The 23,548-nt window shown below is 34.2% G+C and overlaps 1 protein-coding gene across 2 annotated transcripts in view; it reads left to right on the top strand.

Annotated features, from left to right (window-relative positions):
- Pect (phosphoethanolamine cytidylyltransferase) overlaps window positions 1–23,548 on the top strand; it is a 185,846-nt gene that overhangs the window by 108,390 nt on the left and 53,908 nt on the right. For both annotated transcript variants that reach the window (XM_090385653.1, XM_090385652.1), the window contains 3 exons: window positions 9,285–9,330; window positions 10,950–11,026; window positions 20,214–20,291. In XM_090385653.1, coding sequence (XP_090241779.1) covers window positions 9,285–9,330; window positions 10,950–11,026; window positions 20,214–20,291 — 201 coding nt within the window. The remainder of the gene's footprint in view (window positions 1–9,284; window positions 9,331–10,949; window positions 11,027–20,213; window positions 20,292–23,548) is intronic.

The raw sequence follows: 23,548 nt of genomic DNA, 5'->3' as shown, positions 1-23,548 counted from the left end.
AGAGGTGGCAAATGAAGTTTAACATTGACAAATGTAAAGTACTACATATGGGAAACAGTAACCCCAGAGCAATGTATCAACTCTGTGGTACTACACTGACAGTGGTAGAGAATGAAAAGGACCTGGGGGTAATTGTGCAGCAGATATGAAGTTCTCTGAGCAGTGCAGACGGGCTGCAAGAGTAGCTTATGGTGTCTTATCAATGCTGCACAAATTGGAGCAGTGTGGCATTGGAGGCAAATTGCTGCTATGGATAAAGGGGTGGTTGAGGGGGAGAAGACAGAGAATGGTAATTAATGGACACTGCATCAATGGACACTATACAGGAATTTTTCTAGCAGGGATAAGAAGGTGATTATTCCCTTGTATAAGGCAATGGTCAGGCCACACCTTGAGTACTGTATACAGGTCTGGAGGCCTCATTTTAAGAAGGATGTAGAGCTGCCGGAACGAGTACAGAGAAGGACAACAAGGTTAGTGAATGGAACAAAGAGTTGCTCTTACGAAGAAAGGCTTAAGTTTTGCAAATTGCAGTGTCTGGAGACTAGGCACCGGCGAGGTGATCTGATAGAGATGTATAAAGTCTTGAATGGTTTGAGCATGCTCAATGCTGCTGGGATTGCTGATGCCTCTTGCTCAGAATAATCACCTGAGAGGGCATAAGTTCAAATTGAGGAAGGATGGATGTAGGTTAGATGTCCGGAAGTTTCCCTTTAGCCAGCGGGTGGTTGGTTGGTGGAACAGACTTCCATCCCTTGTTGTGGAAGTTGATAGCCTAAATAAATTTAAGGCTCAGCTGGACAGGTATTTTGAATGAACGGAGGAATGAAGTGGAAGGTGTTTTTTTTTTTTTTTTGGCTGATTCTGCATAAGCTTGCTTTCTTGCATCATATGCCTCTACTAATGCTAATGCCATTACGTAGAGCTCTCAAAGGGCAACAATTTTGTTGCTTACTGTTTTTGTCTGGCATTTATATTTTTCAAGATATTGCAAAAACAAACTTGAAAATGCTCGAATTTTTTAACTCTCTCATACTCGGGAACCATAAGAGCTACATCAAAACTATTTATAGATGTAAAAACTGTTTCCTACTGAACAATTTTGTTGCTTACTGTTTATGTCTATCTATCGTAGTTTAGAAGTTATTGAGAGTGAAAATAACCAAGGCAAATGACCAAAATGTGAACTTTTAGTTTTTTTGAAAAAAGTGATGTTAAATATCAAAATTTCTAATTTTTTTTGTATATTCATTGATGGCATTATATACCCAACAAAATAAGTATAAATTGTTTATACTATTGTCTATTAATTTCATAAACAGCAGTTAGACATTTCACTTTTTGTGACAGCCTGAGCGCCGTTGGGTACCCCCCCAGCATAACATTATTCACGTCAAAAATTTGGCCCAGACATCAAGATTTATTGCAATTGTGATATAATTAATACTTAAAAAAATTATATTAGCAAAGTACATTGCTCACTATCCTTTTGGAAGTTTTAAATCCTGGCTGAAGCTTACTAGTTGCCATCAGCTGCATGTGTTCATGAGGGGTTGTCTTAGGACAGTAGCACACAAATGTTTTTGTTCATGCTGCTTTTAGTATTAGTATTAGTAGTGGCAAATGATGCAAGAAAGGAAGGTTATACACCATTAGCAAAAAAAAAAAAAAAAACATTTCACCTCTCCATTCATTCCAATAGTTTATCTAGTTCTTCCTAACATCCCCAAAAAAACTGATGCCATTACCTTGCCAGTAGAATGAATCAACTTGACTCTCTTTGGAAGGGAGGGGAGAAGAGTTGCATTTTCATTCTTTGGACTGTTCCTTTGTTCATTTAAATTGACTTGACAACTCTTGTAAATTTTTGATCTGCTGTCAACAACTTTGGGATCCATTGTGCTGACACCCTTTTCATAGTGAGAACCTCTGTTGTTATGTGTTACACAAGTTCAGATGGGATGCCCAAAACAGTGAAAATATACCGAACTGTCACTCATTGATCATTCATCACCAGATCATGTGCACTGTCAACTTCTGGAGCGATGTTGGAGGTCTTCCACAGCATGGGTCATGTTCCAGGTTCCCCCTCCCTCATTTAAATTCTACTGCTCATTTCTTAATCATGGAATAGGAAGAATTGTCCTCCCCCAATGTTATAACCATATCCTTATGAATTGCCTTTGGCTTTAGTGCCTTATTCCTCCAAATATTGAATGGTTACTGATTTTGTCCATCTTTCCTCATCCACACAACTTTACTGACTTCTGTAATTAAAAAACCCCTTATAAAAGCATTAAGATCCACAATAAAATCTGATTGCTATGATCGGAAGACTCATGAGCTTATGAGCAGTTGAGGCTAAAACACAAAATACATAACAATAACCTTTATTTATACATGATTATTTAATATATACATATATACACATATTACTAATAAATGATCACTCCCTTTCATTTAAATTTCCAGTCTGTTATAATTTCACCTTCTTCCATTCATTTGAAATTCTCTTAATCAATACTACAATGCAACTTCATTTAATTAAATGTAATCACAATTAGTATTTTCAATTTTTGTCTCTACCTTATATTAAAATCACTATGAACTATAAAAGCCTGCCAACTTAATCAATGATGATGAATTCAACAAAACTTATAATATTGTTCACTATAATCAAACTTATAACATTAATACCTTTCATGACACTTTCATGCCTTGAATGGGTTCAGCACGCTGAATTCTGATGGGATCCTTCCACTTGTTCAGATTACGAACCTAAGGGGGCATAAATTCAAATTAAGAAAAGACAGATGTAGATTGGATGTGCGGAAATTTGCCTTTAGCCAGCGGGTGGTTAATTGCTGGAACAAACTTCCATCTGTCGTGGAAGTTGATAGGTTGAATAAATTTAAGGAGGAACTGGACAGGCATTTGGAGGGAATGGTGTGATTTTTTTTTTTTTTTTTGGCTGATGCTGCATAAGCTCATACATTTGCTTTCTTGCATCACATGCCACTACTACTACTACTTTCATTTCACAATACCTATAATTTTTTCAAGTTCTCATTTCAGCCAGTATATTTTAAATTAAAATCCAATTCCTATAACTGTATAAAATGTACATATAGTAGTTACTCATGTATATGTATACATATGTAAATACTATATTCCTCCTAAATAGAAAGATTCAGTTTGTACTAAACTTGCATGATAAATTCTCTTTTTTTCTTTTTTTAATTCTTATGACACAATAACATCTATTATTTACAAACTTGTCATTTACAGTACCTTTAGCATTAGTAGAGGCATACGATGCAAGAAAGCAAGCTTATGCAGCATCTGTCAAAAAAAAAAAAAAAAAAAAAAAACCGCTCCGATTTCACCCCTCCGTTCGTTCCAAATACCTGTCCAGCTCAGCCTTAAATTTATTTAGGCTATCAACTTCCACAACAAAAGATGGAAGTCTGTTCCACCAATCAACTACCCGCTGGCCAAATTCAAACTTCCACACATCTATCCTACAACTGTCTTTCCTCAATTTGAATTTATGCTCTTTCAGGTGATTATTCTGAGCAAGAGGAAGAATCCCATCAGCATTAAGCATGCTCAAACCATTCAAGGCTTTATACACCTCAATCAGATCACCTCGCAGGTCCCTAGTCTCCAGACACTGTAATCTGCAAAACTTAAGCCTTTCTTCATAAGAGCAATCCTTTGTTCCATTCACTAATCTTGTTGTCCTTCTCTGTACTCGTTCCAACAGCTCTACACCCTTCTTAAAATGAAGCCTCCAGACTGGTACACAGTACTCAAGGTGTGCCCTGACCATTGCCTTATACAAGGGAATAATCACCTCCTTATATCTGCTAGAAAAATTCCTGTATATCATTGACAACACCATGAGCTACACTTGCAGACTGTCTGCACTGCTCGGAAAACTTCATATCTGCCTGCGCAATTACCCCCAGGTCCTTTTCATTCTCTACCACTGTCATTGTAGTACCACAGAGTTGATACATTACTCTGGGATTACTGCTTCCCATATGTAATACTTTACATTTGTCAATGTTAAGCTTCATTTGCCACCTCTCAGCCCATCTGCTCAACTTTTCTAGATCCTGTTGCAGCAGTCTGTTATAGCAGCATACTGTCATTAGTGTCATTAACAACCCTGCCAACCTTCGTATCATCTGTAAACTTGGACATTAAGCCTGATATACATCAAAATACATCAAAATCATCAATATCATTTATAAATACGGAAAACAACAATGGACCCAACACTGAACCCTGAGGGACTCCACTAATAACAATAGTCAATGAAGAGCAGTGTCTATTGATTACCACTCTGTCTTTTCCCACTCAACCATCCCTTTGCCTCCAGGAATTTGCAGCAATTTGCCTCCAATGCTACACTGCTCCAATTTGTGCATCAGTCTTCCATGTGTAACAGTATCAAAAGCTTTTCTAAGATCGAAATATATGATATCAAAGTTATTCCCTGCATTCAGTTGCTTTGTAACCACATCGTAGTATCCAATCAAATTGGTCAGACAAGACTTCCGCTTAACAAAACCATGCTGTGTCCGAGCTATAACTGAAGTCTTGTCTAGATGATCCTGCAGTTCTTCTTTAATCAGTGCCTCCATTAATTTCCCTGGAACAGAAGTTAAACTAACAGGTCTATAATTACTTGTGACACCCTTTGATCCTCCTTTGTGAATTGGGGTCACATTTACACATCTCCAGTCCATGGGTACCTACCCTGAGTCCAAGGAACCTCTCATAATGGTTTGCTTACTTCCTTTGCTGCCTCCTTTAATATAACTGGATAGATCCCATCCACTCCAGGTGCCTTTCTTATGTTTATCTTCAACAATTTCTTCTCCACTTTCCTCTCAGTTATTACAAAATCATCTAGCTCACTGTCAGAGTTTAGTTCACCTCTGGCATTCCCCTCCCTGAATAATACCTATAATTCATAAAGGATGCATCTTCATTCAGTTTGAAAATGAAATTGTTTTCTTTCCATTGCAGTTTGCAGGACTTAAGCCTCTCTTGGTAAGAGGATCCTTTCATTCCTCTCACCTATTTTGTTGCCTTTCTCTGTACATGCTCAAGCAACTCAACATCCTTCCTAAAATGAGGCCTCCAGACCTGTATGCAATACTCAAGGCATGGCCTGACCATTGCCTTGTACAAAGGGATAATCACCTCCTTTTCCGTATCCCTACTAGCAAAATTAGCATGACCTGCTCTGGCAGCCTGTCTGCATTGCTCAGAAAACTTCATATCTGACTGCACAATTACTCCCAGATCTTTTTCATTTTCTACCACCCTAAGTGTAGTACTACACAGTTGATACATTTCTCTGGGATTACTTCTATCCACATGCAGTACTTTGCATTTGTCAATGTTAAACTTCAGTTGCCACTTGTAAGAATATGAATGCTAAGAGATCTCAATTTTCTGCCTGTCAAATAACTCTTGGCATTTTTAGATGCACTAAAAGATGGGAAAAAAAATACATAAAACATTAATTCAATATTAACCATAATGTTTACTAATAATTCTACTTCATGCATGACTAAAGCAGGATGAGTATACCTTAAAAATTCATCTTGCACTTTGAAATTACATTTTTTTTTTTTTTTTTTTTTTTCTCAACTGAGGCAATGGACTTACCGTTGGTATGGTGATATGCACTATAAAAGTAATTAGCAAAAGACAGTTACGAGGCTCAATAAGTTCTATGTTATATATCAATTTATAGAAGAATAAGAGAAATTTACCTCAATATTATCTGTAGAACACTTCAATTCAACGCTCTCCAAAATTTTAAACAAATATAAAACTACATCAAATGAATTCTCACACACAAAGAAACATTGGTGATTGAAAACACCCAGAATTGATGGCCAAGGTGCCCCAAAATACATCAAACCACTGATAAGCAACCATTAGTGCAAGAATACATTATGTCCATTAATAAAATCAAGTGAAAAAATTATTACAGCAATGATATTAACTAATTTAATTTCATTTAATTTTTTAAGCAAGAAAGGAAAGAAAGTTTAAGTTATTTTTTATCATTGCTGTAATAATTTTTTCACTTGATTTTATTAATGGACATAATGTCTTCTTGCACTAATGGTTGCTTATCGGTGGTTTGATGTATTTTGGGGTCAGGTTGGGGCACCTTGGCCATCGATTCTGGGTGCATTGAATCATTAATGTTTCTTTGGATGTGAGAATTCATTTTGTGTGGTTTTATATTCACTTAAAATGTTGGAGAGTGTTGAAACAAAGTGTTCTGTGGACAATTTTGAGGTAAATTTCTGTTATTCTTCTATAAAGCACTATAAAAGTATATTCACTCCTCCAAATCAGTTGCCAACTCCATTTTACACATTGATTTTTGTCAGAAAAGTTGCATACACATTACATACACACAAACTAAGTTGTTCCTGCATTAGCAACACCAGTCTAATACCTCACAAGACCTCCTTTTTCCCATACTACAGCCTATACACATCTTGGCAAGGACTCTACAAGGTGTTGCTGGGTAGCCTGTGACAGTGCTACTCATGCATTTCACAGTGTGTCCAGTAATTCCCTCATGTTGTCAGGTGGATAACCATAGCATCGAATGTCCTTTTCCAGTAGGTTCCAAACAAACTGAATTGGGTTCAGATCAATTGAATTGGACAGCCGCAGGAGGATGGAGAATTCATTGTCATGATCCTGAAACCAGTTAGCAACCTACCAGGCTTTGTGGCATGCCATGTCATGTTCACAGGTGCCAGTTATTTAGATACACCGTCATCATGAAGGGATGTACTTGGTTGCGTGGATAGAAGTAAGCATTCCTATCAAGCTCTTGATTAATGGTGATCAAGAGCCTAGGGTGTGTGTTTGCCACAAAAACAGTCCCCAAACCATAACACCAATGTCTACAGCCTGCCGAACACCAACACTGCATCCAGGTGTGCAACCTTATATTGCTTTCCTCAAATACATATATGCCCATCAGTATGACTGAGTTGGAAATGGGATACATCAGACCAAGCAACAGCTTTCCATATGTTAGTCCAGCTTTGACAATGATGTGTCCATGAAAAGTTCGGTTTATTTTTTATCACAGTGAACATAGGTTCCCTTGACAGCCATCAACTGCCATAGCCCATACAAGCTAATATCTGTGTATAGTCCATGTGGATATTGGTCTTTCTATTCCTACATTGCACTGGGCAGTTAGCTGGGTGGTTAACTACTTTTAAGGTAGCCACAGTAGACCTGTGACACCACAGAACTGTTGGCTAAGGATTGCAAATTTACCAGGTTCTCTCACTACCGGTAATTGTGTTTAAATTTACCAGGAATTTAAAAAATGCAAACATTTTACAATAAAACTAAATTATTGAAAGAGCAAATGAGTAATCATTTATTTTTGAAAGTTATATATAGTAATGTGAAAAAAGCATTAAAGGAGAATTTCCAAAATACAAATTTTATAATAAAACTAATTTACTGATACAGAGAATGAGCAAAATTTATTTTTTAAAGTTATACATAGAAATGTCTAAGCAGCATTATATGAAAATTATTGCAAGATATCACAACTAAATTTAATAAATACTTAGAATTAATTACTCATTTTTATTATTAAGAAAATAGCCTCTCAAAAAGCTTAGTGTATTAAAATTGCTATCATCTAACCTCGATCTAATTTTTAGTGCAAATGGTACCTGCATTAGAAAATGCTCATTCTGATTCAATGCTAGCTGGACGAATTATCATTAATGCATCAAAAACTTTTTTTTAGAAATTTTCCTTTCAGTTTTTGCTCCGTGAAGTAATTTATTTCCTTTTTCACTACATCTTTTCTACTTATCATTTTCTTTACATTAGTGTGATATTAAGGGTAAGTTGCTACAATGGTTAAAAGGGTGGTTGAGTGGGAGAAGACAGAGGGCGATAATCAATGGGTGCTGCTCTTTGTGGACTAATTTTATTAGTGGAGTTCCACAGGGTTCAGTGTTGGGCCCACTGTTTTGTATATTTATCAATGATATTGATGAAGGTATATCAGGCTTAGTGTCGAAATTTGCAGATGATACAAAGGTTGACAGGGTTGTTAATGACAGTAATGGTAGTGTGCTACTGCAATAGGATCTAGAAAATTTGGGCAGATGGGCTGAGAAGTGGCAACTGAAGTTTAACATTGACAAATGCAAAGTACTGCATATGGGTAGTAGTAACCCCAGAGAAACGTACCAACTGTGTGGTACTACACTTAGGGTGGTAGAAAATGAAAAAGACTTGGGAGTAATTATGCAGTCAGATATGAAGTTTTTTTTGTTGTTTGCTATTTGGTTTTTAGGAGCATTAGCAACTAAGGCCATATTGCTCCGGGAATATGCGGTGGTCATTCCCTGACCTTTCCGCATCCTCCGTATTTGGTGGTGATGGGCTGGAACACTGGTCTAATCAAGAAGCGTGTGCTACGCACTGCTGCTCCTTCCCACCTGGCTACGGAGGCGCCCAGATATGAAGTTTTCTGAGCAATGCAGGCAGACTGCAAGAGCAGGTCATGGGGTTTTGTCAATGATATAATCAGGAATTTTGCTAGCAAGGAAAAGGAGGTGATTATCTCTTTGTATAAGGCAATGGTTGGACCACGCCTTGAGTATTTCATACACGTCTGGAGACCTCATTTTAGGAACGATGTAGATTTGTTTGAGCATGTACAGAGAAGAGCAACAAGATTAGTGAGGTGAATGAAGGGGAATCCTCTTACCAATAGAGGCTTAAGTTCTGCAAATTGCAACGGCTGGAGACTAGGTGATCTGAATGGGTTGAGCATGCTGAATTCTGATGGGATTCTTCCACTTGCTGAGATTACGAACCTAAGGGGGCATAAATTCAAATTGAGGAAAGACAGTTGTAGAATAGATGTGTGGAAATTTGCCTTTACCAGCGGGTGGTTAATTGCTGGAACAAACCTCCATTTGTCGTTGTGGAAGTTGATAGCTTAAATAAATTCAAGGAGGAACTGGACAAACATTTAGAGGTAATGGTTGTGTAAATTTTTTTTTTTTTTTTTTTTTTTGGCTAATGCTACATAAGCTCATACACTTACTTTCTTGTATCACATGCTATTTGTCATTTCATGTTGAGTTTTGTAAATACATTAGTTATCATATAAATATACATGATAACTAATAAATTCATCATGAGAACTTTTTTGAACCTACTATATTTCCTTTTTTCTTTTTCAGCCTGGAGACCACATTGTTTATGTAGCAGGAGCTTTTGATCTGTTTCGTATCCTTTAAAAGTTCACATAAAACTTAATTGTTTGCTTGTATGTGTTTGTGCACACACCCTTACACACATTACTATTTAATTTTGTTTTTGAGTAAAAAAACCTATGATTTACTTTAAATTATCATTGAGAGTGTCAACTTCTGCAGCATCATGATGGAAACCAGCCTGTGAATGAACACACACACACACACACACACACACACACACACACACACACACACACACACACACACACACACACACTTTGTGCAGCCAAAATACACACAACTCAGTCATTATTGTTATCATATAAAAATGGAGCGTTATTGACCTACAGTCGATATACCAAGAAACCTCTAACCAACCTTTAGAAAGATATCAAGATAGGGCTTGAAGATCTTGAATTTAATAGGGCAAAACTTGATTTCTTTTTTTTTTTATTATAAGTACTGATGATAATTTCTTTGTTTTTTAAAATACACTAAGATGAGTGCCCTCATCTTAGTGTATTTTGAGGTATCTGGTTTTGACCTGGACAGTCCAGCATTTGAGCTTAGTGTCTAGTAAATGAATTGAACAAATATTGAACATGTAACCGTCTAGTATTTTGTAATTAATTAGTTTTATCATTTTATGCTTTTATTAGTTTAATTATAGTTACATTCAGTCCTCATATATATTTTGTAACTAGCACTGCTGTTTAGGTGCAACTGTAATTTAGTTCTACATTTCTTACTATAATCTGTCCCCTGTCCAATGCAAACTTTTTTTTTTTCTTTTTGTTTTTTTTTTATACTGGATAGTTGCAGATAAACAAAACCAATAACTACCTGGATTTTTTGAGGTCACTTGGCAATCCTACTCACCTTCAGCAGAAGGATTGAAAGACAGGCACATGAACAATACAGAGAGAGAGAGAGAGAGAGAGAGAGAGAGAGAGAGAGAGAGAGAGAGAGAGAGAGAGAAGCCATCAAAATGTAAATGAAATACTGTAGCAACTATAAAAGTTAGAAAAATTTGAGTGAAAATGCATTGGACATTCTCTCATCAGAGAGGTGCTAACAATAGTAAAATTACCATTTGTGCATGCCCTTAACAATGCACCATTTTATTTTCATCAAAATATTAACCATTGCATTGCACTTTAGCCCTCCTATTGAAGAAGATTTAGGGTGTTCATCAAAATATTTCAGTTCAGTTGTCTACCGTTTTAATAAACTGTGACCATGGGATGGAATGGATACATCCCTGTAAAAACACATTTTAGCTCTCAGTCAACATTTAGTACAGCTAAATTTTTCTTATAACTTTTCATCCTGAATCACTTTCTTTGCATGTTTTGGTATATACATTACTTATTTTTCTACCATTCTTTTGTCAGTTAGATAACCTTAATTATTCCTTTAAAAGTGATTTAGATAACCTTAATTATTCCTTTAAAAGTGATTTAGATAACATCAATTATTCCTTTAAAAGTGATAACCCCATAGGAAAATTGTCATTTATTTAAAATTAGTGTTTGTTGTTTTCTTAAAATATTAATATTATTAATTTTATATATGTTTAATAACTAGTTGAACAAATCTACTTCACTGTTAATTTGGACTTATTTCCTTGATTAAAAAAATAATAATTAGATGTAGGACATTTGGACTTCCTGGAGAAAGCCAAAAGAGAAGGTGACTACCTCATTGTAGGTCTGCATACAGATCCTGTAAGTTACTTTTTAACAGTATTTTTGTCTATAAAGTTAATGCACACTATTGCAATGAATCTAGCACAAAATTATTCTGTATTGTGTTAAATTTGCTCTTATGCTTATTGAATTCCTACTGACCTTTACTAAAATTTCATAAATTTAAAAAAAAAAAAAAAAAAAGTAATTCATGATTTGTGAGAAGTTTTTTTTTTTTTTTTTTTGTTGAATATCAGGTTAGTGTTATGGTTTTCAAATACATTTTTGTTATGTTTTTCTGTTAGGAAATCCTGGCAGGAAATCTACCAAATATCATTGAAAGTTGCAATCTATATTAATTGTGTGTCTAGGTCTCATGATAATAAAGCAAATTCATCACCTATCACTCATTCAGAAAAGTCTGTTGATACCTGTCAGAGATGTGGAATTCTCAATAATATCTTTGATTGAAATGGTATCTTTCCAGTGAACTGTTCTAGTTCACTGGAAAGATACAACCTGTTTTACAGCCTGAAAAGTTTTCAAATTGGCCCATGAACATACATACAAGAAGCAACACTCAGTAATGATCATGAAAATTACCTTACCATGTGAACCAAAACCACGACTGTCCAGCATACATGATTATTACTCTATTTGGTTTTTAGGTGCATTCGCTTATATATACATGTGCACCTATTGCCTTCGCCATGTCTGTCTATATATAAGAACTTGGCTTCAGTGGATGGATTTTCGTGAAATTTTATATATGTGGGCCTTTTAAAAATATTTCTCAAGCCATTCCAAATTTCATCAAAATTGGATGAATAGAAATCCAGAATTAATATTTCTTTTTTCCATACAATATAGTATTGTTAGCTTTAGACAGTTCATGCACACTTTGTGTGTGTTGATATGTAAGACCCACAAACATGGTGTCACTTGTGAAGAAATACATGGAGAGAAATGAGACAAAAAAAAAAAAAAGTATGTGGGAGGAGAGCAATAAATATTATACACTTGTTAATTACAACTGTATAATGTAATGTAATGCATACATTAACTAACTTTTCATATTCTCATTCGTGTTCTGTGAATAAATATTTCCTCTAGAAAAAGCGTGTGTTCATTGTAAATTTCTGATGTGATTGACAAAAATTAATAGTCTCTGCATCATTTAAGTGAATGTTTGGGAAATGCTGATCTTCATATATTTGTAATGTTAATAAAATATAAAATAAATGATATTGTGTTTTATTAAGGTTATGTAATGTGGTATGAACAAAGGCAGAAGTTTTTTCTTTGTGGTAAAACTACATAAGTCTTGAATTCTCAAAAATCTGGCACTTTTTTGAAAATTTCACTAAAAAAAATTGCTTCAGTGTTCATTCTCCTCTGTGCATTGTTGCTTTAGCTATCATTATAAATATATGGTCGTTTATAATCACAATATATGTATATAAACAATAAAACTAAAACTGATATGCTTAATAATAAAAATAAAGAAAGAAAGAAGGAGATGACCATGGACTAAGTGGCTGCATAAGCAATATCCAACAGCACATCACATAATATATTAGCATTAGTAGAGGCATACGATGCAAGAAAGCAAGCTTATGCAGCATCAGCCAAAAAAACCTCCCATTTTACCCCTCCATTTGTTCCAAATGCCTGTCCAGCTCAGTCTTAAATTTATTTAGGCAAAGATGGAAGTCTGTTCCACCAATCAACTACCCGCTGGCTAAAAGCAAATTTCCGCAAATCTATTTTACAACTGTCTTTCCTCAATTTGAATCTATGTCCCCTCAGGTTCTTAATCAGAGCAAGAGGAAGAATCACATCAGCATTCAGCTTGCTCAACCCATTCAAGGCCTTATACACCTCAATCAGATCATCTTCCAGGTGCCTACTCTCTAGGCACTGCAATTTGCAGAACTTAAGGCTTTCTTGGTAAGTGCACCCCCTTTGTTTCCCTCACCAATCTTGTTGCCCTTCTTTGTACTCATTCTAGCAACTCTACATCCTTCCTAAAATGAGGCCTCCAGACCTGTACACAGTACTCTAGGTGTGGCTTGACCATTGCCTTGTACAATGGGATAATATATATAGAGGCAATATGAGAGGGAAAGGAGAACGAAAGAAATATATATCTAAAAATTTTGTAAAATATTAAATATGGGGCAAATACAGCACAAGTATAAGCCAATAAATAATAAATTTAGTCTAGCACCACCTGACCACGCCGAGGCCAAAAAAAAAAAAAAAAATGTGAAATATCACTATGATACAATAAACCAACCACAGAAGAAAAATAAATAATCATTGCATCCAATCTCATCAGAAGGCCCCTCCCCCTGGATAAAACAGCCGTGTAGTGAGCACTAGTTGCTTTGCGCTTCTCATACTGCCCTGCTATAATATGTTTATTTTCTGTTATCAACTTCATTTCTTTCTTTTTGGCTGCAGTCTGGTTTTTAGTGGTGAATGCTTAAGCTTTTGTGTTTTTGCAGTTACTGCATTAGGGCCTCCATGATATGATTTTATTGCTTCAGCAGACTGACATTTCAGTGAATGCCTGCCTCTGTCTGTTGTAATTTACAATACAGGCATACCTCGGTTAACGTTACCTCTGATAACGAAGCTTCGATATAATGAAGTCGGCAATTTCAAGCCCCATTTAACATTAAAAAAAATATATTCCAGTTTAATCACCTGAAATCTAAACAAACTGAAGAAATTACGGAAACCTTTGGGGCTTCTCCTGGTTGGTTCGAGAAATTTAAAAAACGGGCCAGGATTCATAGTGTAAAATTAACAGGAGAAGCTGCAAAGTTTCCAGAAAAACTAAAGGAAATAATTGAACGTGAAAATTTTCCACCAAATTTGGTGTTCAATGTTGACGAAAGCGGTTTGTTCTGGAAACGGCTACCAACAAAACGCTTCATTTCTATTGAAGAAAAATCAGCTGCTGGGTTCAAAGCAGCCAAAGACCGTTTAACGTTACTCTTTGGATCAAATGCCTCTGGCAATTATATATTAAAACTGTTATTAGTTTACCATTCAGAAAATCAGAGGGCGTTAAAAGGTAACATAAAAATGAATTTACCTGTAATATGGAAAGCAAATAGAAAAGCGTGGGTTACCAAGGAGTTTTTTACTGATTGGTTTGTTAACCACTTTTGTCCTGAAGTAAAACGGTATTGTCAAAAAAAAAACAACTTTGAAGAAAAAGCTCTTTTGTTGTTAGACAATGCTCCGGGACATCAGACATCCTACTGATCTTAACACGTTGGACACATGCATTCCTGTCAAAGTTGTGTTTCTTCCAGCAAACGCAACTTCCCTGATTCAACCATTGGATCAGGGAGTAATAGCATCATTTAAAGCTTTTCTATTTAAGAATACTTAAATAGAAAAGAAAACAGTTTTCCCAGCCCGAGTAAAAGGGTTAGGGTTGGCGGAAGGAAGGGCATCCAGCCGTAAAAAAATTCATGCCAAAACACTACAAACGCTGACCTCATATATAAAAATTGGAAAAAGGCGAGGACAAAAAAAAAGAAAACAGTTGGATCTGCGTCGAACATTAAGCAGTTTAACTGAACTAGAGGATAAAGAGGAAATGACAGTTAAAACTTTTTGGAAAAACTACACCATTAAAAACGCAATTGAAAACATTGATAGTTCTTGGAAAGAAGTCACTAAGAAATGCTTAGATGGAATTTGGTGCAAAATATGGCCAGAAGTTGTACTAGAAGAAGAAAATAACATCCAAGAAATTAGAAATGAAGTTATCCAGATGGCTCAATCAATTGGTTTCGAAAATGTCGATGAAGAGGATGTTAGAAATTTATTGAATGCAGAAGATGATGGTTTTTCAGTGGAAGATTTAGGAAACCTTGTTAGCAACGAAGACAAAGATAATGAAGACGAAGTTAAAGAAGTTCCTGCCGAAAAAGTGTTAGCAACCAAAGATTTAAAAAGGTGCTTAAATGACATTGAAAACGTTTTAAATTTTTTTAGTGAAAATGATTCTGATTTAGGAAGAAGTGTTATTGTTAAGCGATCAGTGTTAAATGCAATAACTCCGTATAGGCAATTGTTAAATGAAAGAGAAAAAGAGCATAAACAATCAACTTTAGACTCGTATTTTAAAATGTGATTTCACTTTGTATGTAAGTTGACTGTTTATTTAATAAAACTTTTCTTTGTTCGAAAAAAAAGCTTTTCATGTTCTTTACGTAGGAACGTATCCCTATTCTGGCCATAGTATTTTTACCTCTGAAAACGAAGTTTCGCTTAACGAAGTAATTTCGTGGAACGCATCCTATTCGTTATTCGAGGTATGCCTGTACATTCAAAGTGCAACAATTTTCATGGCTGTTGCATTCAGGAGCCATCTGATGAGATTGGATGCAACAATCATATATTTTTTGTTCCTTGCTTTGTGTTTTTTTTTTTTTTTTTTTGTCTTTTCGTGTGTGGTTTATTGTATCATATTAGTGATATTTCACACTTTTTTTGGCCTCGGTTTGGTCAGGTGGCACCTATCTAAATTTATTATTTATTGGCTGTATTTGTTCCGTCCTTAATATTTTCCAAAATATTTAGATAACTATTCCTTCCACTCTTCTTCCATTTCTACTGCAGTCTTTGTTATTTATTTGTTTCCTCACTCATTTTCTGCTTTTTTTTTTTTTTTTGTCTCTATATAAGCAATCATATTTTAGATGTTCCGAAATTAAACGAGAATGTGTGTTAAGGTAGTAATCATAATGCAGTTAGTCCTAGCTTTCTTTAGGTTTTTTTTTTTTTTTTTTTTTAATTAATTATTAGGATTCAGGTGGTAAAATTTGCAAGTTTCAGTACATTGAGACACCATTGCACTTCCATGTAAGGGAACCATGGGGTAGGAATTGCCAAAAACCCTGGGTGGGTATTTTTAGGGTACATTTAATTACTACCGTATTATGCTCTGATCTTTGCTAAGCAGCTATAGTAAAAAAGAGTGTCCGTATGTATTTTATAGATTGTGCTAACTGATGGAATAAAAGAATATAAAATAATAGTGCAATAAAATAGATAAAATAAAAATAAAAAACTATATACTGTAAAGTAAAATCATCATAAGCTATAGCACATGCTATCTTTTCAAGAAGCCACAGCATGGCCATGGCTTAAGGAAGCAAAGTATTTCAGTTGCCAGACAATTCAGTTTATTGATGGAACAGTAATTTAGTGTATGTTAATTTCAGTGAGACTATTTTAGTGCAACTGAATTGAATATCAGTGGCTTCAGTACTTTGTTAACACTGATCCTTTGTTAACAAAGAATCATAAAATATCCTAAGTAAAGCATTGAAACTTTGATATGGATCAGAGCTCCTGTTCCAAATTTATAGCAATATTTCTATATGGGAATCTGGGGAGGGAATGCTGTGAAATCAGAATTGAACTTAACAACCATCCCAGGGGCCAGCAGAATATATGAGGTGTGGCTATTAAATAACAACACTGTTGCAATAAAATAAATATAATGAAATATTTCATACCTTACAAGTTATCCCCTTTAGAATAATTGCCTTGGGGTTGCTCACATACATACGTTTCTTCCAAGCCCTTTTAGCACTTCAGTCGTTTTCTGTTGAATATCTTCAGTGTTCAGAAAATGTGTTTCCTTAAGTACTCTTTTCAGTTTAAGGAAGAGAAAGTCACAAGGGGCTAGGTCTGGCAATTAGGGTGCATTAAAGCCGTGCCGAGGGTGGGGTGAATGAGGCACTTGCCTCAGATTAAAAGCTGAAAGGGGTACCAAAAGAAAGATTAAATAATTTCCAATGTTGTCATGATTAACAATAGGGCTCAATTTTTCATTCTTGCCTCGGGTACTAAAATGGCTTGGCATGGCCCTGGGGTGCATGTTCACACAGGCCAGAAACTGACAAACGGAGAGCACATTGTGGGCTTGAGCATCCAACCATCCTTCCACAATTCAGGTCTGTTTGTTCAAATTTTTTCATGCTACTTTGTCAGACTTCAGTGTATTATGGTTGAATACATCCCATCAATTCAGACTGTCAAACAAATGTGTTTGATCCACAGTGATTTGGTGGGATATATTCAATCATAATAATTCCTTTAATATCAAAGAAAACAAGAAGCATGGTTTTCATTTTTGATTTTGACATTCTTGGTTTTTTTTTTTTTTTTGGTGTGGGGGGGGGGGTTGTTTTGTCTTCCATTGCATTGACACTTCACAAACTTTGAGTCTTCTCATTCTTTGATCTTCATTCAAACTTTTTGGCACCATCTTGGCACACTTTTCTCATGCCTAAATTTTTAGTTAAATTTTGTCTGTTCCTTAGTCCATATTATATTCAGATGCAACCATTCTAATGCTGAAATGATGATCTGTTGTAATCAATGTCCTTACCTGGTCCACATTTTTATTACTTTTCATGGATACTGGACAGTCCAGTTGTTCATCATCTTCCACATTCTTTCTTCCTTCTAAAAAACTTTGATGCCATTCAAGCCTAAACAATATATATTCAGCTTTTTTATAAGTTTGATAATTTATTTTATTTTAATTATGAAATAAGTATCATAGGGCATTTTCTTCAAATATATTTACACTTTTATATTTGTACTTTAGTATAGTTACAATTATCTTTATAAACATTGTGCACTTTGTTATTGAGCATAAACCTGTAAAGTGCCGTTAAATAAATAAGCACATTATTTTATTTTATATTCTTTTGTTCCATATCGATTAGTCTATAAAATTCATAAATATGCATGCACATGCATGTGCACACCCACAATAATTCCATCGTGTCAATATATAATTATGTAAGATCATGAGAAACTGCTTATCTTCAGCAATTTTCCCAAAACAAGAGAGAGAAATATGCTAGCTGTAATTGAAGTTGAAATGTCTTTGCTACCCTGTCAGAGCATGGCATAAGCCTTTTGCAGCAGTTGATGATCTGTGCATTTCTGGAATTTTCAAAAATCTGATTAGGGTTAATTCTCAACATTTCTGGATTTATAAGATTTTCTGAATTTGTTTTAATAATGAAAAATTTTTAGTGTCCATAATAATCAATTTCTTAGTGAATAATCCACACTGGAATGAAAAACTGTATTTGGAAGTGTTATAAAAATAAACTTGTATTACAAATTCTTGTGTTCAGAATTGTATTTATTTCTTTGAGCACATTTTTTGATCATTTACATAGCACTTTAATAATATAAAATGGAAATATGTCAGTATTTTAATTGAAATTTCAGCCATTTTAAGTGTTGGAAATATGATGAAAACAGTATTTATTATTGTTATGTATTATTGTACTTATTATTATTCTATTATATTGTACTTCTTACTGCCCCCATTTTTTTCAAGAAGGCTAAGAATTTTTTTCGTTAACTTTTAAAAAAAATTTCTTGCAACACCTTTTTTACAAACACATCTATAATACACCTTTTCTGGATGCTCAGTATATCAATAATTCTTAACTTCAGCATCATTAAAAGTGATCACAAAGTCATATTGGTGCTTAAAATAAAAATTCACTATAAAGATCTAATCATAGTGGTGAACAAAAAGGGGAATAAAACTAAGAAGCTGTTGGCTGTCTAAATGATATGAAAACATTTCACTAAAAAGTATAATTTTCTAAAAGTATATTTTTTCTTTACTCAGTATAACAAAGTTCTTATTTAATCCTAAGCTTGTGGATTTTTTTTTGCCCTTTTGTAATTTCATAATTGGTGTTCTTATTGATCTATTCAGAGACATTATAATCTGGTTTTAAGTTTCTGAAAGAAAAGGATGACCATAAATAATCACCTAATGTTCAACATTGATAGAATATTTGTATCAGTGATGCTTGATACAAATATGCTATCAGTGATGATGGAAATATTGAATATTTGTATCAGTTATGATTATTTTATCGATCAGTAGATTATTGTTTATAGATGGTTCATTTACATCCAAGTAATAATAATCTGATGTTAAATGCTAATAGAATATTTATTAGTATTTCATGTGCATGCACAGAGTAAAGATATTGGTTTCCATGATTGATATGCATACTATATTATTTTGAAGAAATATTTCTTTTGAGAAGTAATAATATTTTATTATAAGTAAATATAGGTCAGGTTATGTTAGGTTAATTTAGTTCATCATCTGTACATTTGTTTAACCATTGTGACAATTGTGCTTCACTCTCAGCACTAAAATCACCTACTCTAATTCTTTTAGAAGAATGTAACATGGAAAATCTACTTACACAAATAAAATAAGAGCAGACAAAGACTCTAAAATCTAAGCAAAAACTTAAATTGCAACAAGGACAAAATAAAATAACTGTGGGAATCAACAACAAACCAGAATGTGAAATGGATAGTAGAATTGTAACATGCTTAGTTACATGGATGACTATTGTCCTCCAAGCCAATTTGAATGCAAATTACTCAGAAAGCTAACTGCCAGCTGACCTTGATTTGCACAGAAACAATAAATTATCTTAAGATAGGCATGTATTGAGAGCTGCAAGTGCAATTACTGTTTATTGGCACCAATTTATATTACCATAGATGACTATTGTCATCTGTGTGACTACTGAAGGGGTAATTGTAATTCAACCTAACTCTCCAGTTTTTTGCATACACAATTTTAATTTTATTGTTACTTGTATATAAAAAGGTTAGAAAAAACTGAATTTTAAGTTGTATTAAAAATGCTATTTCTCACTCTTCATGGTTTAAATAATTACTATGATCCATAGCAGTTTAGACTAGAAACCCTCAGGCAGTAATTTATAGCAGAAAGCATGTAGCTTTCTGCTCTAAATTACTTTCTTTGAAATTTCCTACATCTTTTAGCATCTTTCATATTGCATGATTAAATCACAACTGGGAGTGGGGGGGTGGCCCCTCCAAAACGTTGCAATCTTGGTGATGGTACTCCATTGAGAAAAGTAACAGCATACTTCCCCCAGGAGAAATATTACCTATTTGAAGTTAAAATGTGTGGCATTCATATTGTAAATTCTTTTGCTCATTTTGGAGTAATTTACAGTATAAAATGCAATATAAAAATGCCCTTTATATTTGCTTTAAATTATCATAGCTATGCCTGAAATGATGCAGTGTGCTTATTGTATTATAATTTTACTGATTATTAAAAGCTTTATTTTTCAATTTTGTTTTCTGTTTTAAGGTAGTAAATCGTTACAAAGGAAGCAACTATCCAATTATGAATCTACATGAAAGAGTTCTTAGCGTATTAGCATGTAAGGTAAGAAAGAACTGTTTATTTTACAGATTTTTTTTTATCACATTGAACTATAAGGTAGTAATAATAACACACTTTACATGTGCCTGGACTCTTAACATATAATTCTCAATACTTATAAATAAATTATAAATTTGTTTATAAATTATCTGGAGATACAGATATATGAGTTGTTGAGAATCATAGTGATGTAAGTCAGTAATTTTATATATATGAGCTGTTCATGTTTCCCACCTTCTCTAGGTGTCCACTCTTAAGTTTCATAGCAAAGTAAGTCAAAGTTGCAGTTCTAACCAAGATATGTCAGCACCTATTTTGAATAGTTAACAATATGAGCAAAAGGTTTAGAATCGTAGTGAAGTAAGTCTAACTTACACCATTCTGTTCCTAAACAGCTTTTATGATGGAGGTTATGTTTCAAGTTTGTATTGTTGTAGCAAGATGTCTTTTCATGTTTACATGTAGCAAAATGTCTTTTAAGTTGAAATCTCAATAAATAGGGGATTTCAAGTTATCTTTTAAGTTGAAATCTCGAGAAATGGAGCATGTCAAGAGGCCAACCAAGTAGAAGAAGTATGCCAGGAAACTTCCTTCAGACCTAGAAAACGTAAAAGCAAAGAGTCAAAAAGAGCTGTAGCCAGAAGACTTTGAAATTCAGGTCAGGCGTATATGAACTCAAAAGGAACACAAATTGAGTGTAAGCGGTTTCAAAAGTTATATTGTGGTTGTAAAAAAAAAATATATGCATAGAGTCCTTAACAGAAGAGGAAAGGAGAAAGCAATGTGATAATTTTATATCCGTGGCCAATTTTTCTCAACGGAATGCATATTTATACAGTCTTATACATTATGAACATATAAAGCAAAGGTGGCCTCGGAATGGCAGTTAGGGAGGAAAGCAATATACAGATCTGTCTTACATTAAAAAAGAAAATACCACAGTATGTGTTTGTAAAAAATTCTTTCTTGACACTTTTGTTGTATCTGATGGAAGGATGACAAGAGCTTTAGAAAAAGTAAGGAAGGGGAAATCTGCAGGAGAAGATTTAAGGGGTAAACATGTAGCAGCACAAAAGATAACTGACAAACAAAAACAGTTACTTAAGGATCATATTTATATTTTCACAGCATTTCAAAGTCATTACACTTGAAAAGATAAACTGAACAGAAAGTTCCTTAGCCCTGACTTGAATGTAAAAAAAATGTATGTGCTTTATTGCGAATGACTAAGCACATTAAGTTGAACAAATAAAAAAGCATGTGATGATATACAGTGACACATGCACTGGCCAAAATCAGAACATTAAGGTATCCTTATCGTTAATCAGGCTTCTGGCCGCTCTTACTTCCAATTGACTCAGACTTTGGGCTCATTGAGCAAGCTGGAAAAAACAAGATTATCTGTGTTCTGGATGGATAGTATAATACTATGAAGTCTGCCAGAAGACACAACAGGTTTTTGGTTGTAAAAATGCAACAAGATTACTTTTTTGAAAACAGAAGCTCTTGAAAAAGGCATAACAAAACAGAAGAAGAATGTTGAAGGCAAAAATGTAAACTGGTTGAAAATACAATGGCTCCATTATGAAAAAGCAAACCACATTCACGATTTTCTACAACTGTACATTGGATGAAGACATTCCTTCAGGGAACTGAATCCATTAAGGAGGGTTGACCTAAGAGCTGCAAAAATATTGAACAAGAAAAGTTGTATGATGGTCCTAGAGTGCTGAACTTTCTAAAGAAAAGAGACATGCTATACCTTCTTAAATACATCCCCCCAGTTCACCATGCTTTCTTTAAAGGTATTAGAAGCTCAAAAAAATTCATGATCTAGGTCACTTATCTGATTACGAGGAAGAAGAAGATGAAGCATAAACAGTAGTTTGTGGTGACAGTGTTTTATGATTATAGAACCAGTGATGATAACTTTAATTCCTTTTTTTAAAAAAATGAGAACATCAACAAAAAGCAACTATAATATATATTTTTTAATTTTGCGACCATCTTTTAAGTTATAATTAAATTTATTATGTTCATCTTAGCTTTTTTATGATCATTCTGCAACAACTAAGACAATCTTGATTATTTTGGCAAAAAATTCTCAATGTTGCCTCTCGCTCAGGTTTTTTAAAATTTTGTTATAGTGTACTTTTTACAGGGAAAAAATATAACCTCTTCTGTACAAAATCATAGTTTCGATTACACAGTCATATACTTACAGTAATTTACCATTTTAAAATAGGTAAACTACTTAGAAACATAATGGTGTAAGTCAATTATATAAACACTGCTGATAAAAAAAAAAAAAAAAAAAAAATTGAATATTAACAAAAATTGTCAAGCTCGTGTAAATTTTTTTTAACCTCCATTTATATCGCAATTCATTAAATTAAATTTTTTGAGTTTTTTATGAATACAAACACAAAACACCTTGTTCTCAAAAATGAGAATAGACTGACTTATGCCACTATGAATCTCAACCCTCCATATATTTGGTATGTTAATAAACAATTACTGCTACCCATAGGAAGTACCTTGCATTTGTCAATGTTAAACTTCAACTGCCATTTCTCAGCCCATTGGTTCAATTTTTCTAGATATTGTTGCAGTAGCTTGCCTTGCTTACTGTCATTAACCACCCTGCCAACCTTTATATTGTGTATCATTTTGTGATAAGTGAGAGGAAGGTGGAAGAGAAATTGTTGAAGCAGAAGTAATCTGGGCAGTGGGATCTCTGTGGTTATATTAAGAGACCCAACAAAAGAGTTCAGCATGCCTTTAGCCATAATTATGAGAGCATCCTTGTATTCAGAGGAGGTCCATATGGACCTGAAGATTCGAAAGGGGAATCAAAGGATAAGTAATTACTGATCTGTGAATTTAACTTCTGTTTCAGTGGAAAATAATTGAGTTACTGGTTAAAGAAGTAATGCAGAACCAACTAGACTAGAAATGTAATTTTACTGCAATCGCAGCATTTATTTGTTAAGGGGCAGTCTTGTTTGAACAATCTGATTGGTTACTGTGATACAGTTACAAAGGAATTGGATGCAAAAAAAATAATTTGGACGTATATACTTAGGTTTTAGAAAAGCTTTTAATATTGTTCTATATGAACATCTCTGTGCATATTGAAGAAATGTGACATAGATAAAAGCTACTGCTAAGGATGAAGGAACGTTTGAGTGGAAAAAGACAGTGGTTAACAGTGGACATCACTCTTCTTGAATTACTGCTATTAGTTGAGATCCTCAAGG

Source organism: Mastigoproctus giganteus, chromosome 12, assembly GCF_048544385.1.
Source record: "Mastigoproctus giganteus isolate SK-2022 chromosome 12, ASM4854438v1, whole genome shotgun sequence".
In the NCBI taxonomy this organism is placed as follows: Eukaryota; Metazoa; Arthropoda; class Arachnida; order Uropygi; family Thelyphonidae; genus Mastigoproctus; species Mastigoproctus giganteus.
The sequence above is the reverse complement of the archived record's forward strand: the minus strand, read 5'-3'. Positions and strand labels throughout refer to the sequence as shown.